Source organism: Zootoca vivipara, chromosome 12 (genome assembly GCF_965207765.1).
Source record: "Zootoca vivipara chromosome 12, rZooViv2.hap1.1, whole genome shotgun sequence".
NCBI lineage: Eukaryota > Metazoa > Chordata > Lepidosauria > Squamata > Lacertidae > Zootoca > Zootoca vivipara.
In genome coordinates, this window is record NC_142595.1 from 22,313,011 (window position 1) to 22,326,593 (window position 13,583).

The 13,583-nt window shown below is 46.6% G+C and overlaps 1 protein-coding gene across 3 annotated transcripts; it reads right to left on the reverse strand.

Moving 5' to 3' along the window:
* On the reverse strand, window positions 1-13,013 carry COASY (Coenzyme A synthase). 3 transcript variants are annotated; one of them, XM_035134898.3, is made up of 10 exons: window positions 12,978-13,013; window positions 10,091-10,758; window positions 7,606-7,820; window positions 5,994-6,125; window positions 4,829-5,018; window positions 3,550-3,614; window positions 2,940-3,024; window positions 1,558-1,655; window positions 622-768; window positions 1-497 (listed from the first exon to the last, which is right to left on the reverse strand). In XM_035134898.3, exons 2-10 carry the CDS (start codon window positions 10,755-10,757, stop codon window positions 450-452), a joined length of 1,647 nt encoding a protein of 548 aa, XP_034990789.3. In that variant the 5' UTR covers window position 10,758; window positions 12,978-13,013; the 3' UTR covers window positions 1-449. The 3 variants fall into 3 exon arrangements, with proteins under 3 accessions (XP_034990789.3, XP_034990790.3, XP_088511766.1); XM_035134899.3 differs by having other exon boundaries at window positions 11,933-13,013; XM_088655640.1 differs by lacking the exon at window positions 12,978-13,013 and adding an exon at window positions 11,010-11,095.
* Window positions 13,014-13,583: the final 570 nt, after the last annotated feature.

The window sequence follows — 13,583 nt, forward strand, 5'->3', positions numbered from 1 at the left end:
TGTCGAGAGATGTCGTCTTTATGTGTAGCTTTTGCACAGGGCACACAGAACAGAGCAGTGGTGGGCTAAAGCACAGCAGCCCCTCCCCACCCCTGTGACCTCTGAGTGTCCTTGTTGGTCAGTCGTGCTGCTGAAAGGTTGGTCTCCATCAGAATCATGAAACCCATCAATGGCTTTGGATGCTAAAAGCTGATCCTTCTTACTCCATCAGGCACCCCCTCACCCCTCACTTGTTCATGCCTCTCCCTCAGCCTTTTTGCAACCGGGGGGAAGCAGAGGGAGGTCAGCTCTGTCCTCTCGCCATCAAGCATTTTGAACTCCCCTTTCCCCCTACCTCCACCCTCATCTGTGGCCCCTCGTCGGGGTGGGGCCCACCTGCCGTAGACTTTTCCAGACTGGCAGCACCGAAGGGGCAGAGTGAAGAAGTGATTCCATCTCGGTTCAAAGCTCTACTCCTCTTTGAGGCGTTTCTGGAGCAGGGCCCAAGCCTTTTCTACCTGTGAAGAATGGACAGGTGATTGATTATTCGATAAGGTTGACATGGAAGGGGCTCAGAAAAGGGATGCTTATAAGGGAAGCCGTGGGGTGGTCTCTCGAGTAGCGGCAGCGGCAGACTCTTACCAGCTCACAGGTAACTGCTGGCTCCCACAATGTGGAGAGAACCACGTGGGACTGTTTCACGCGCTGGCTATTGGACATTTGGTTTTGCAGACGCAACCTGGCAGATTCCTCACTGAGCCTGTCTCTGGCTACAATGCGTCTTAGGGCCTGAAACAGAGAGAAGACAGAAACTGATTAGAAGCGTATCTTTCTACAGGGAACCAGGCAGAGGGCCTTCTCGGTAATGGCACCCACCCCATGGAACGCCCTCCCATCATATGTCAAGGAGATGAGTAACTATATAACCTTTAGAAGACATCTGAAGGCAGCCTTGGATAGGGAAGCTTTTTAATGTTTTATATATGTTGTAGCTGCCAAGAGTGGCTGGGGCAACCCAATCAGATGAGCAGGGTATTATTATTATTATTATTATTATTATTATTATTATTATTCAGAGTAAACATTCTACATATGGAAAGCATTTCTGCATACACTCATCTATTTCACTGTCATGTACACACAGCAAAGTGCATGTTGTAAAATAAATAAATAAAAGGTTCCCCAACCTATAATCTAAAGGCAGTTTCCATGTTTTCCCTGCATAGAAGTGCTTTCTGCATAAGAAAGCCACAATATTTGATGCAGCCCTCATGGATTATATAAGCTTTGAGGTTCAGGTTTATTACATTTGTAAGTCTCAAAGTGATTTACAACCCACGTAAACACACAATGAGCTTTTGAGTTTGAGACAGTCTTTGCCTAGCTGGGTCCCTGCATACTCCAGCAAGTTTGTCCAACCAAAATAATAATAATAATAAATCACTAAAAAAATCAGTGCGTGTGTGCTACGCTTTTGGTCCAGCATTAAAAAATTCATGTACTAAATTGTTGAAAGAGACAGAAGTGGAATTGTTTTGCTTCAGCTGCAGAAATGACACAGAGAAAAACAGTACGTACCTCATCCTCCGGGATGATAGTCGTCCAGACCTCGTGCACCAAGTCTGCCCAGCCTGCCTCCAACAACATAGCGGCATCCAGCACACACACAACCTTTCCTGCAGAACAGACAGGGGCAGCTTTGAGAAACTTCCAAGGACAGGCAGGAAAAGAATTCCTTCCAATGACAGAAGGGACGCAGGACTCGGGTTTGCCCCACCTTATGTGGGAAAGGCTCAGTGGTAGAGAACTTGCTTTTCATGCAAGACGTCCCTGGTTCAATCCCAGACATTTCCAGGTAGGACTGTACAATACCTTCGTCTGAAACCCCACCAGGATAACCGCTGCCAGTCAGTGTAGGGAGTACTGAGTTATATGAGCCAATGCCCTGACTGGGTGTGAGGTACCATCCTATATTTGTGCTACTATTGTCAGGCTTCAGGGAATCGGCTTCCTCCCCCACGGCAGTAGATAAGCAGAACAAAGGAAAAGGAGTCTTCTTACCAGTTAGAAACTTTAATAACCACAGTGAGAGAACAAAGAGCACATCTCCCAGAATGGCAGTGCTCCCAATTAAGGATCTGTCCCTTCTACATCTTGTAATCTGATCTTGTACCCTCTGTGCTTTGTTCTGCCACTTTCTGAGCTCTCAGTAACTTTGGAGGGGGGGTTGTTGAATGCTTTCCAGAGACTGTGAATCTGTTAACCCTCTCCCAGTGTTTCTTCTCCTAGCTGTTCCCCATCCAGTATTTCCCAGCTTCTGCCTTCTGAACTATGCCCCTCTTCAAACCACTGTTCCAAATCTATACTCTCTCTTGCTCCTGGTAAGATTCAGGATCCGGATCAGGAGCAGTGGGAGGGGGAGGCTCCCACCATTCCTCCTCAGTGCAGCCCTCCCCAGCACGGTCCTTGACAATTATTATTTTAAGCCAGGGGTCAGCAAACCTTTTCAGCAGGGGGCTGGTCCACTGTCCCTCAGACCTCGTGGGGGGGTCGGACTATATTTTTTGTGGGGGGGGGAATGAACAAATTCCTATGCCCCACAAATAACCCAGAGATGCATTTCAAATAAAAGCACACATTCTACTCATGTAAAAACATGCTGATTCCCGGACTGTCTGCAGGCCGGATTTAGATGGCGATTAGGCCGGATCCGTCCCCCGGGCCTTAGTTTGCCTACCCATGTTTTAAGCCATTTCCAAACTGACTGGAGGACAGTATTTTAAAAAGATATGCCAGGAAAAGCTTCTTTGGTGGCTAGGCTCCATGTTAAATTATTGGAAATAGATCTGGTAGATTACCAACACCTGTTTGAAAAAGCCAAGATAGCAGCCCCTTCATGCACCCATTTATCCCTGAGTCCCCACCCACAACTCCTGCCAAGAACCCAAATCACTCCTCACCCTGTGCAGCTGCCTCATCTATCTTTTCTTTTGCTATTCGAGCCATCACTGGCCACATGATATTGTTGAGCCGTGTCAACTGCTCCTGGGGAGAGGGAACAAAAGGGGCTGCAAGTAAGGAACCCGAGGCAAAGGATGGCTGTTGGTCAAGAAACTAATCAGGGTTGTGTGTGTGGTAACAGCCCAAGATAGGACATGGGTGGGCAAGGGGCCAGAGAAAAACATACATCAGTGCAAAAATCCCAGAGCAGAGCACCTTCGGCTAACAGATCAGTGGGCTGTGATACATGGTAAAAGAGAAGAGGTGTCCCAGCATGCACTTGCACTATTTCTCGCACTGAAGTGCCCAGTCTAAGGGTCAAACTGTGCATACTGTACAGTGAGAAATTGTTCCAGCATGCACTACTCCCCAGTGAGTACCTTTCACCCACAAAAGAGGGAAAACATTCTGAGAAGAGAGGTGAAAGGGTTCTGTTAGTTTTGTGGACTGAAGAGGCAAGCTAGCGTCAGCGGCACAAAGGGGAACAAAACAAATGATGGCCAATTGGGAGCAGGAGGGGTGTGGTGGCTGAAGTTAAACATTGATCCCAAACCCAGAGGGCTTTTTTACCTGGTCTCTAAACACTTTGGCCCCCAGGATTTGTCTGTTGATGGTTCCATCTTCTTTCAAAATATCTGCAAAGAAGGAACAGTGTTACTTGTTCTTGGTTCCATACAGCAGGGGATCTCAAACTTTCTACCCAAGGCCCCACTTTACAGGACTGGAAAATTACTGAGGCCCGCAAGTCACAAAAGAGTGGTGCAAGAGTGAATTCAGTCACAACATGGTGACAATGGAAGCAGAGTTTGGCCTAATCAGCAGACAATTATGGACATCATTTTTATTGGTATCTAAACTCTCTTTGGAAATGTTTCAGCATTTTTCTGGTGGCAAGGGGTTCCTTAGCTCAGCTTTCCCAGAGCTAAATGCAGGCATCTGATCAGGAGGTACTGTGACTTAGCCTCCATATTTCAGGCAGAATTTGCTAACCCAGAGGTAATAAATAAAGAATATTTCTATTTTATATTTTTCCTCTTCCCACCCTCCTTCCCTGGCATCTCAAAGTATTTTTACTCATCTTCTGTAATTTCTTCTCCTGTTCTCTTTTCACTTGGCCCTTATTCCCCACCCTAACCTTTCATTCCTCCTTCTAGGTCCTTTCACACTCAAACACTTCCTCTTACAGCAGCTTCCTCCCACCATTCCTTTCTTTTCCCTGGCCCACCATTTTAGAAACACTGCTATACAGTTATTAACATTTTACCTACAGTGGTTCAGTCTGCATATAACATGAAGCCATAGTTTAAAGCAAACCATGGTTTCATGTGACCCAGAAAATTCCTGTGATCCTCTCCCACTCCTCCTGTGCCGCAAACAAAACAAGCCAGAGCCCAACTTGTATTATCCGAACTCCAAGGTTTGCTGCTGGCTTTCTGCTCGTAGTTTGTTTGTGGGAACAAACCATGAGTCCTGGTTCAGACAACATAACAAGCCAGACTCTGTCTTGTTTTGTCTGCAGCACAGCAGCAGTAGGAAAGGAGAGCTGCAGAAAATCATTCACATCAAACCATAGTTTCAATGTTCACAAACTTTCTAATTGTTCGGGGGAAACTGTCAGCAATAACAGGTTGATGAACAATGCAACTTTTGTTAAAAACAAAAAGAAGAGAAATAGAAAAGGGAAAACTAGGTGTGGAATTGGGATGGGGGCACAGGCTGTGGGCTAGTGGACCAAGAGGGAGAGATAACCAAACATTGTTTAGGTGTAATTCCTGAAGCACTACCTATGCAACTTAATCTACTAGTCCCCCTGACTTTAAAAAAATGTTTCCCAGGAAGTCTGAAATACCTGTTCCAAATGTTTCTACCACCTGTGCATACACAGGGCCTCCTGGATGGTAGATGTTGTGTCCAAGACTGTCCATATCCAAGTGGAAAGCACCGAGACGAACCAGATGTTGCGCAATGGAACTCTTGCCACTACCGGACCCGCCTGTCAGCCCAATAACATAGGGGTGGCAAGGGACACCTGGATCTTTCTGGGGGTGGTGAAGGAGAGAGAGTTGTTTGGGGACACAGACACAATTATGCACATCCTGTTATAACTGTTGGTGCTCACTCTGAGCCACTCGAAGACGTTACAGCAGAGACGTGGCAGCCATTGTTCCATGGGCTCGTCCTACAGCACTGCTGTAACACTGAAAGGCCTGTCACAAGACAAACGTCTGCTCATGTTGACTCAGGCGGACATTCCAAGTTCTGCACTCTCTTCTGTGGGCAGCATCCTCTTTATCTGGGGAGTTTGTCTGTCGCTGTCTGTGCTTACTCAAGTACCACACTCAGTGGCGGAGCATATGCCCGGAGCAGTGCACACATCCTGCAGCCAGGGACGGAGCGAGCCGCCCATGGCAGACATTTGGCGAGCCACCCACCCGCGACTCACAAGCCTCCCCCAAGCTGTCAAAACAAAGGGGGAAGGGGGGAATGCCACCAGCAAAGCGGCACAGCTCCCCCCCCTTACCTGGATGGCTCGGGGGAGGCTTGGGAGTCGCGGGCTGGTGGCACACCGAATGTCACCCCCCTCCGGAATGACCCCCAGGGTGGCGGGCCCCCCCGCCCCCCTTCCTACACCCCTGACACTTGATGACACATGAGGACCCTGATCTTGCATGTTTGCTCCCCATCCTTGAGTCCTCTAATCCCTTTTAAGCAGCACACAGAGGAGGAAAGGTGGAAAGGGAGAGACAGAAAGGAAGAAACAGTGGCTAGAGTTCATAAAATGGGGAAGGAAGGAGGTTAAACTAACTCACCTCCAGTCTCTGCCCACTTAGCAGGCCAGACAAAAAGTGGCCTTCCTGGCTGAAAATCAGAATTTGCTCCTTACCCTATATGTGTCATCTTTTCTCCCGCCACCTCGTTATTCTTGCAAGTAAGCCTCCTCCTGGAGATCCAACAACTCCCCCATCTAGCCAACCCATAACCTATCCAATTCATTGCCACAAGATATTACTCACATGTGGGGAGCGTAACAGAGTCCCAAGCAGCCTGTACCGCAGGCTAGAAGAGCTGATCTTCTCTTCCTCATTCCTGCCGTGCTGGGTGTCAAGAGCCAGCTTGATGACGTGGACAGCCAGCTCAGGGAGACCCTGCAAGAGAGCATGGGTCAGTGAGGAAGGAGGAGCAACAGTGAGAAAGGAAACCAGAGGGCATTTTCTCTACCGCAGTTTGGCAACCAGATGCAGGGTGGGTTCTGCTGCTCCTTGAAACACAGCCTGCACCTAAATTTACTCAAACAAAATCAGGCTTGTGTGCTGCACATTAGTGGATTGCTAATTAACTTCCTGGCTCCATCATTCCCGGCAATTAACACAGATGTGAATCTGAAGTTCACCTATAAGCAGGTTTTGAAAATGTGCAAGAATCCCTCCTTTGACCCATCGCTTAGTTATTGTATTTACATCCCACATTTATTACAACAGTCCTATGAGGTAGGTTAAGCTGAAGGATTATGACTGGCCCAAGTGTATTTCATGATGGAGTAAGGATTAGAGCCCGGGTCCCATCAGTCCCAGTCTTGACACTCCCACCACCACACTATACTGCCTCTTCTCTGGTTTCTCTGCCCCAGTGGTGAGAAATTGGTAGCTAAATTATGTTTAATATTTTGTAATGTCTAAGACAACAAACTAGGACAGGAGAGAATTTTTTTAAAAAAAATCAACACCCCCCCCAAAGGCTTGAGATCTGTATAGTTATGCAACTTTGAATGTGCAACAAGACCTTAAGCTCTTTTACATACAGAATGAAAAATACTTCTTCACCCAATACATCTTTGACCTTACGGAATTCATTGCTCAGGATAAAACACAGGGGTTCTTAAGAGAAAGTAGTAAATGCAAGAGCAGCCAATTAGTGGCTACTAAACCCTCATCGTTAGAAACAGAACTTCTATTTTCAGAGGCAATATACAGCCAGCTACCAGTTGCAGTAAATTAACAACATAGGGATGGATGTTGCTTTTGCCCTCTGTTGGATTTATCGAATCAGGGTTGAAAAAGTCTAAAAGGACATCTAGTCCAACTCTGGCAGGGATATCTATGTTCTCAGTTCAGATTGCTACAAGCACAAAGCCGAAAGGAGGCCCTTATACAGAGCAGTTTGAGATTTGTCTCAAGAAAGTGAGCCAGGCCAAAAAATTCCTACTGTAGCCACTTTGATTAAGGGTATTAAATTCCAAACTGGCAGTATTTCTGAGCAGATATGCTGAGGCGTATACACGGCCACTGTTGATAAACAGGAAGCCAAGCCACATCGCTTGTTTGCCTGAACCAGGTGGACCATTCGTATGCCCCAAGAGCAAATCTCTGAGCAAAAATCATTGTGACTCAAAGGAAAATAAACAGAAGCAGTGTCAGAACACTGAGAGACTATGTGTTAGGAATGGAGGTCAGAATTTAGCAGATGGCGCTCTCCATTGCAGGATGCTAGCAAGAATGGATTTAAAAAGAGACGAGATAAATATATGGCTCAGCCTGTCCAGGGCAGAAAAGCCTGTTTATTTCATGCACCCCCAAACTTCTTGATGATCCGATTTGTTTACAAGGCTGGGGCTCCCAGCACACTTACATTTTCCACCCTCTTCCTGTTGACGGCAAGACCACCCTTGAGGGTCTCTTCGCTGACTATGATGCACTTCAGTTTGCAGTCAGTGATGGATGGGCCAAAGTAGTCAAGCAGGGGGGAGATTTCATACCGCAAGGAGGGCTTGATGTCCACCAGGAATTCACTGAGCTGAGCCACACGCTGCTCAAAGGGCAAGATCAGCTCTTTCAGCATCTTAGCTGCAGGTGGCGAAAGAAGGGGAAAAGATGACATTTTTAGGAATGTGCAAAGAACCCGGTAAGTTCTCCCACATGTGCTGCAGAGATGCCTCTCACACACCAGTTAATCTAGCTGCCAACATCCAACATAGTATCTGTCAGGCACAAGGATGTTATCACACCAAGCGACTTACAGAAAAGGGCAAACCATCCATCACAGACGTATTTTGAGCCTGATAAGACCTGCCACCTCACTGTGTCTGCTGCTGTGTGTAAGAGGCACCCAAAGCAATACTGGAAAAACAAAATCCCAGGCTTGTTAAAAATATACAAATTGGGGGGGGGGGGTTGCTTGTTTTGCTGAGCTAGCAATTAAAAGGTTTCTCTTGCTCATAACTTTTCCACATCAGAGTAACATAGGTGCATCTGTGATGAATCCAAAGAAGTATAAGCGAGCTCTGTTATAGCTCCCACTTACAGTTCTCCAGTTTTCCTTTTCCTGTCTTGTTGCCTATATGTGTGCAGGGCTTGGGACAAACAAATGAGAACTAAAGTGCAAGACCTTGACAGGGGCTTTGGCAGGATCCTCTTTGCATGTTCTGTTTTGTGTGTGGCCCGTGAAAGGGGACATGCAGGATTGGAGGTGGTTCTTCCTATAGCTCAGTAACAGATCACATGTATGGCAATGCAGAAGATCCCAAGTTCAATCCTTAGCATCTTCAGGCCTCAGCTTGAGACCCTGTGGAGTTGGTGTCATTCCTAATAGATAATGTTGGTCTAGAGTAGACAAACAAATAGCTCCACTTGCTATAAGGCAGCTTCCTACCTACAGTTCCTGTCCTGTGCAGTAGAGACAGGGAGGCTGAGCTGTTTGCACCGTGGTTTCCTCAAGAGGCTTCTACCCTGTTCTACCTAAATCCTATTCAGATCTGCTTGCTATTCCAACCAAAGCAAACCTGGAGCTTTTGGGCACAGGGACATTCAACAGTTGCAAATGTCACCAAAACAGCCGAGTGCCAAACATATTTTTAAGCATCACTGGACTTTATCTCTTCACCTTTATAAACCATAGCCAAGTGTGGGTAAAAACCAGCAACAAACCCGAGGATCCAACATCACTTTTAAAGACATTACTTTTAACAAGTCTGAAAAAATATTTCAAATTCCTAGATATCAAGCTTTGTATGCCTGGGCAATCATGTGTGTAGGATGTTCAAGTCCTATTTTTAAAAACAAGCCTATCCGTGTTCTTGGTTTACTGCCTGTGGTTGAGCTTGAGTTTAGATGTACGGCTAAGCCAAACTAGCTCTGGGGAGCACAGCAGGACCAGAGGAGGAGCTAAGCAACTGTGATTTTTCCTGTGAGTACCACTGCTGCATGTTCACATTAATCCATGCCTTGGTTTAATGCTGTGTGTGAACTGGGCCTTTATCTTGTGGCTCATCAGCCTCATTTCCAAATTCACATCCTAGCCTCAGAAAAAATAGAAGGATTAAATTTCTGATCTACAAAAAGAGAGAAAACTAAAATTATCCAGCTCATATCAAAACAGAAAAGATGTTGTAGGGTCAAAAACATCCCAGGCATATGAAAGTCTCTGGGTAGTATTTAAGGATTTGGAATATTTCTTCATCCTGTTAGACCAATTCTTAAACATTTGTTGCTAATGTTTAGATAATCTGAATTCTTTTTTCAAGGCCTGAAAATGTAACTAACTGGTAATAAATAGTTCCAGTCAGGGCTAGAAAATGTTTTAAGTTCCTAAGCACCAAAATAAATGTCTAGGCCAGTGTTTCCCAACCTTGTGCCTCCAGATGTTTTCGGACTACAATTCCCATCATTCCTGACCACTGGTCTTGCTAGCTAGGGTTGATGGGAGTTGTAGTCCAAAAACATCTGGAGGCACAAGGTTGGGAAACACTGGTCTAGGCAACAAGGGAATTATCCCACTCACTCTCTCACCCAATTCTGGGCTTTTCCAGCCCTGATTCTAGTCACAGCATTCGCTCATTCAGTGCTCTTGGTTTGTTTAAATGGCATTACATAAGAACCTACGAAGAGCCTGCTGGATCAGGCCACTAGCCCATCTAGTCCAGCATCCTTTTCTTACAATGACCAACCAGATACATGTGGGAAACTTGCAATCATGACAAGGGTGCCCTGCCCTTCTACAGTTTCAGTAGCATTGCCACCTCCAACCGTGGAGAGAGAGCATAGCCATCATGGCTAGTAGCCCTCAATAGCTTTATGGGACCTTGGAGAAAGGGCATACATGGATCAAAGGGACCCACTTTCCAGGAGATCTCTGTCGGAGACGCCCACCAGAAGCCGATTTTCTGCCAACATGCAGCACACACTCAGAAGGATCTTGTGACCGTTGTGAAGTCTATCGAAAGTGCCCCCTACGACGACGTCACTGTAGCTCTGCAGTGGCTCCTCAGCTGCATCGGTCTCATGCTGTGCGGACAGCTCCTCATCGCTGACTTCTAGCTCATACTCAGGGTACAACAAAACAGAGATGAGATTGGGGCGACAGCTGTAGCAGCTGGTAGCGTAACGCTCCAGCCGCTGCTTGACTGGGTTGGATTGCCCTCCATCTCCGGTTTCAAAGTCAGTAAGCACCACTTCAGGAGGCTGGGAGAGGTTCTGCACGGATCCAAGTGCCGGAGGAGCAGCTCCCTGGTTGAGGATGTTGGTGAGCAGCACCCGGACATTGAGGTGGTGATGGATGTCAGCGTTGGCATATAACTTGCTGATAAGGGTGTACACCTCAGATGTAGCAGGGACATACGTGGAACGGGGCTGTGTGGAGCCGGTCAAGCTGAGCCCTGGCTGCAGGTGAATATAGAGTGTGTCTTGTACCAGCCGGGCAGCTGAGGCGAGAATGGGCACCAGGCGCAAGGAAAGTGCTGACAGTGGTGATGTCAGAACCAGCAGGCCTGAGCGGAAAACCGACATGCTGTCCAGCAAACACAGGCACAGGCAGAGGAGGGGGGTGCAAAAGAGAAGAGAGGCAAAGGTAAGTGGGAGGCAGCATGTTATATATAGGGAGACCTTATGCAACAATCCTACCAGAGTCACCATCCCAAAATGAAAAATCAGATCCTGTACCCCAGAAGTACTTTCCCACTAGCAGGGTGGAATTGGAGCCCCCCAAATTGAAATCACTAGCATTGGGCAAGTCACACAGTCTCTCACAGCCTAGTTTACCTTGCAGAGTTGTTGTGAGGCTGCAGTCCTGCTCTGAGTTTATGAAGAGGAAAGGTTGGATAAGCATGCATATAGAATTACCTTCACTACTGCCAAAGAAATGCCAATCCCTGTTTTAATTTCCTTCTCCCCTGTCCTACTTTTTTTTTTGCTTGGTTTTTAACTTCAACGTTTACATTTAGTTAATAGGCAATACAGCATGTGCAAATGAGTAACAGCCAACATTTCTTTCTCGATTCCTCTGTGTGTATTAACTCTCAGCTGGCTGGGAGGAAAGAGGTGAGAGACAGAGAAGTGGAAGGGGAAGGTGTCTTAACAAGTAATCACTTCTGCCTCCTCTTCCCAGCCAGCAGCAGTGTTGCAGTACTAATGTGTTGACTATATCACATATTTTTTTCAACAGCTCAAGCAAGGAAGGCTCCATACAGTTCCCCAATACAAAAATGAAAAATGTGCTTTGCATTTATTACTTAAAACTTTTGATGTGTAGCTCAATCCCATGTTTGTTTGGAAGTAAGGTCCAGTGGTTCTATTTACTCACATAAAACATTTGTAACCTGCTATACTTCCTGAATACTCTCGCTGCTTACTCCTATTTAATTTCACCTGGACTGAGATCTAAACATTATAGTAATAGTAATAAAGATTCCAATAGACATGCCAACTAAAAAAAACCTATTCACACAAAGTAAGAACTGAAATCCTTAGTATTTTAACACAGTATATATAATGTCAGAGGGATGTACTGTTATGCTGTTTACTAATTTCCAAGTTACGGTACTTTGCAATGGGGCATTAAAATTTCAGACAGTTCTTTGAGGAGATCATGCATCATATCTTTACTACCTGGGTGTCTCTCCTTTCAAATGGTTTCCGGCTCCCAAACAAACAAGATACAGTATAGGTACATAGATATCACCTACCCTGTCCATTTTAATTTATATGACTCAGACAGCAATCCTATGAACAGTTACCCAGGAGCAAGATCCAGTGAATATAGTGGGACTTATTTCCTAGCAGACAGGTATAAGGATTTGATGTTATTTGTTTTCTATTCTAGCAAATCTGCAGACTTAATTAATCTCAATGGGTCAGCTCTGGTCAACACTCAGTAAGTAGCCTCTCAAATCTGAGAGTCGGACTAGCCTTGGATAAAACCCCATATATTTATTGGCCCACCTTTCTTCCAGGGGCCTTAAGATGGTTCTCTTCCTTGCCTATTTTATTCTGAAAACAACTCTACGAGGTAAGTTGGGCTGAAATATAGCGACTGGCCTCAAATTGCTAAGAAACCTTTATGGCAGCCTGGAGATTTGGACCAGTTATCACCCTGGACCACTGCCCAACCAGTGGCTCAGCTGGTAGACACTTCATCTCAAGGGTTCATGGGATTATTCCAGCCCCACATTTGGGCAAAAAGATTCCTGCATTGCAGGGGGTTGGACTGGATGATCCTCGTGGTCCCTTCCGACTCTTATGCCACAAGCCCCAAATCTCAGCTGCTTCATGGACTCTGCCTCTCCGTTGCCCCCTGGTTACCTCCCAGATCCACCAACCACCACCTATCGCCTTTCACTCCCTCTGACCTCCATATTCTCACTTGGCTGAAACACCCCAATTTCAAAGATCCTGTCCTTCCCCCAGCCCAGCATCTATGTTTCGGAAACGTAAGAAACATATTTTCAAAAATAGCAAAAACAATAAGCCTCTGCTCTGTGAGGTGGGGACATAATCAACGGGCGACCTGTCAATTAGAGACAGGCTGCTGCCACCTCTGCAAAAGGAGAGTGTGCGGCGGTTATTTCCTTCCCCCGGGTTTGCTCGCTCCCTCCATTACCCAAGCACTTCCCCTGGCACTCCCACCCCGCCCCACGGCTCCCCGAACCGCAGGCCGGCCCCGCCCCATATCCCCCCCTCCCTGGCATGCAAGGAAGAAGGAACGGCGAGGGTCCGGGGTCTCTCACCCACCTGCTGGGAAGCCCCAGCTGAGGCGCCGCGTGATCCGGAAGCGTTTCCTCCCCCAACCGGAAGTGCCCCCTCACTGACGGGAGGGGGAAAAACAAACAAATAAATAAAACCGCAAAAAATAACACTATGTTTTAAAAGGAATAGATAGGTTTAGGCGAGACTGGGTTTCATTTCTGTAACCCGAAAACGTTTAAAAGTGGCTAAAGACAGCTAGCCCGGATTTCTTGAAGAAGAAGGCGGCGCGGGGGCGGGGCGTATCTAACCGGAGAGGGAGGGGTTTAGGGAGAATGGCAGGGGCTGGTTTACATGTGGGAGGAGCCACAGAGGAAGAGTGTCCGCACCCCCCACGTTCGGTTCAGTACTTCCTTGTTTCTGAGGGGGGAAGAATGCGAGGCGCGTTTGAAACAATGCATTGCGTACAGAATTGTTTCCTTTTGTCCCCCCTCTTCCCACGTTCAGCTTCATATGGTCTGATATTGCGATAAAGGAGTGATAAACTTATCCCTGCCCACTTTCTCCAAACCATGCATGATTATGTCTCTTTCTCGTGTTCCCACTTACTAGCCACCTTTTTTTTCTAAACTAAATGGTGTCATCTTCCCTCAT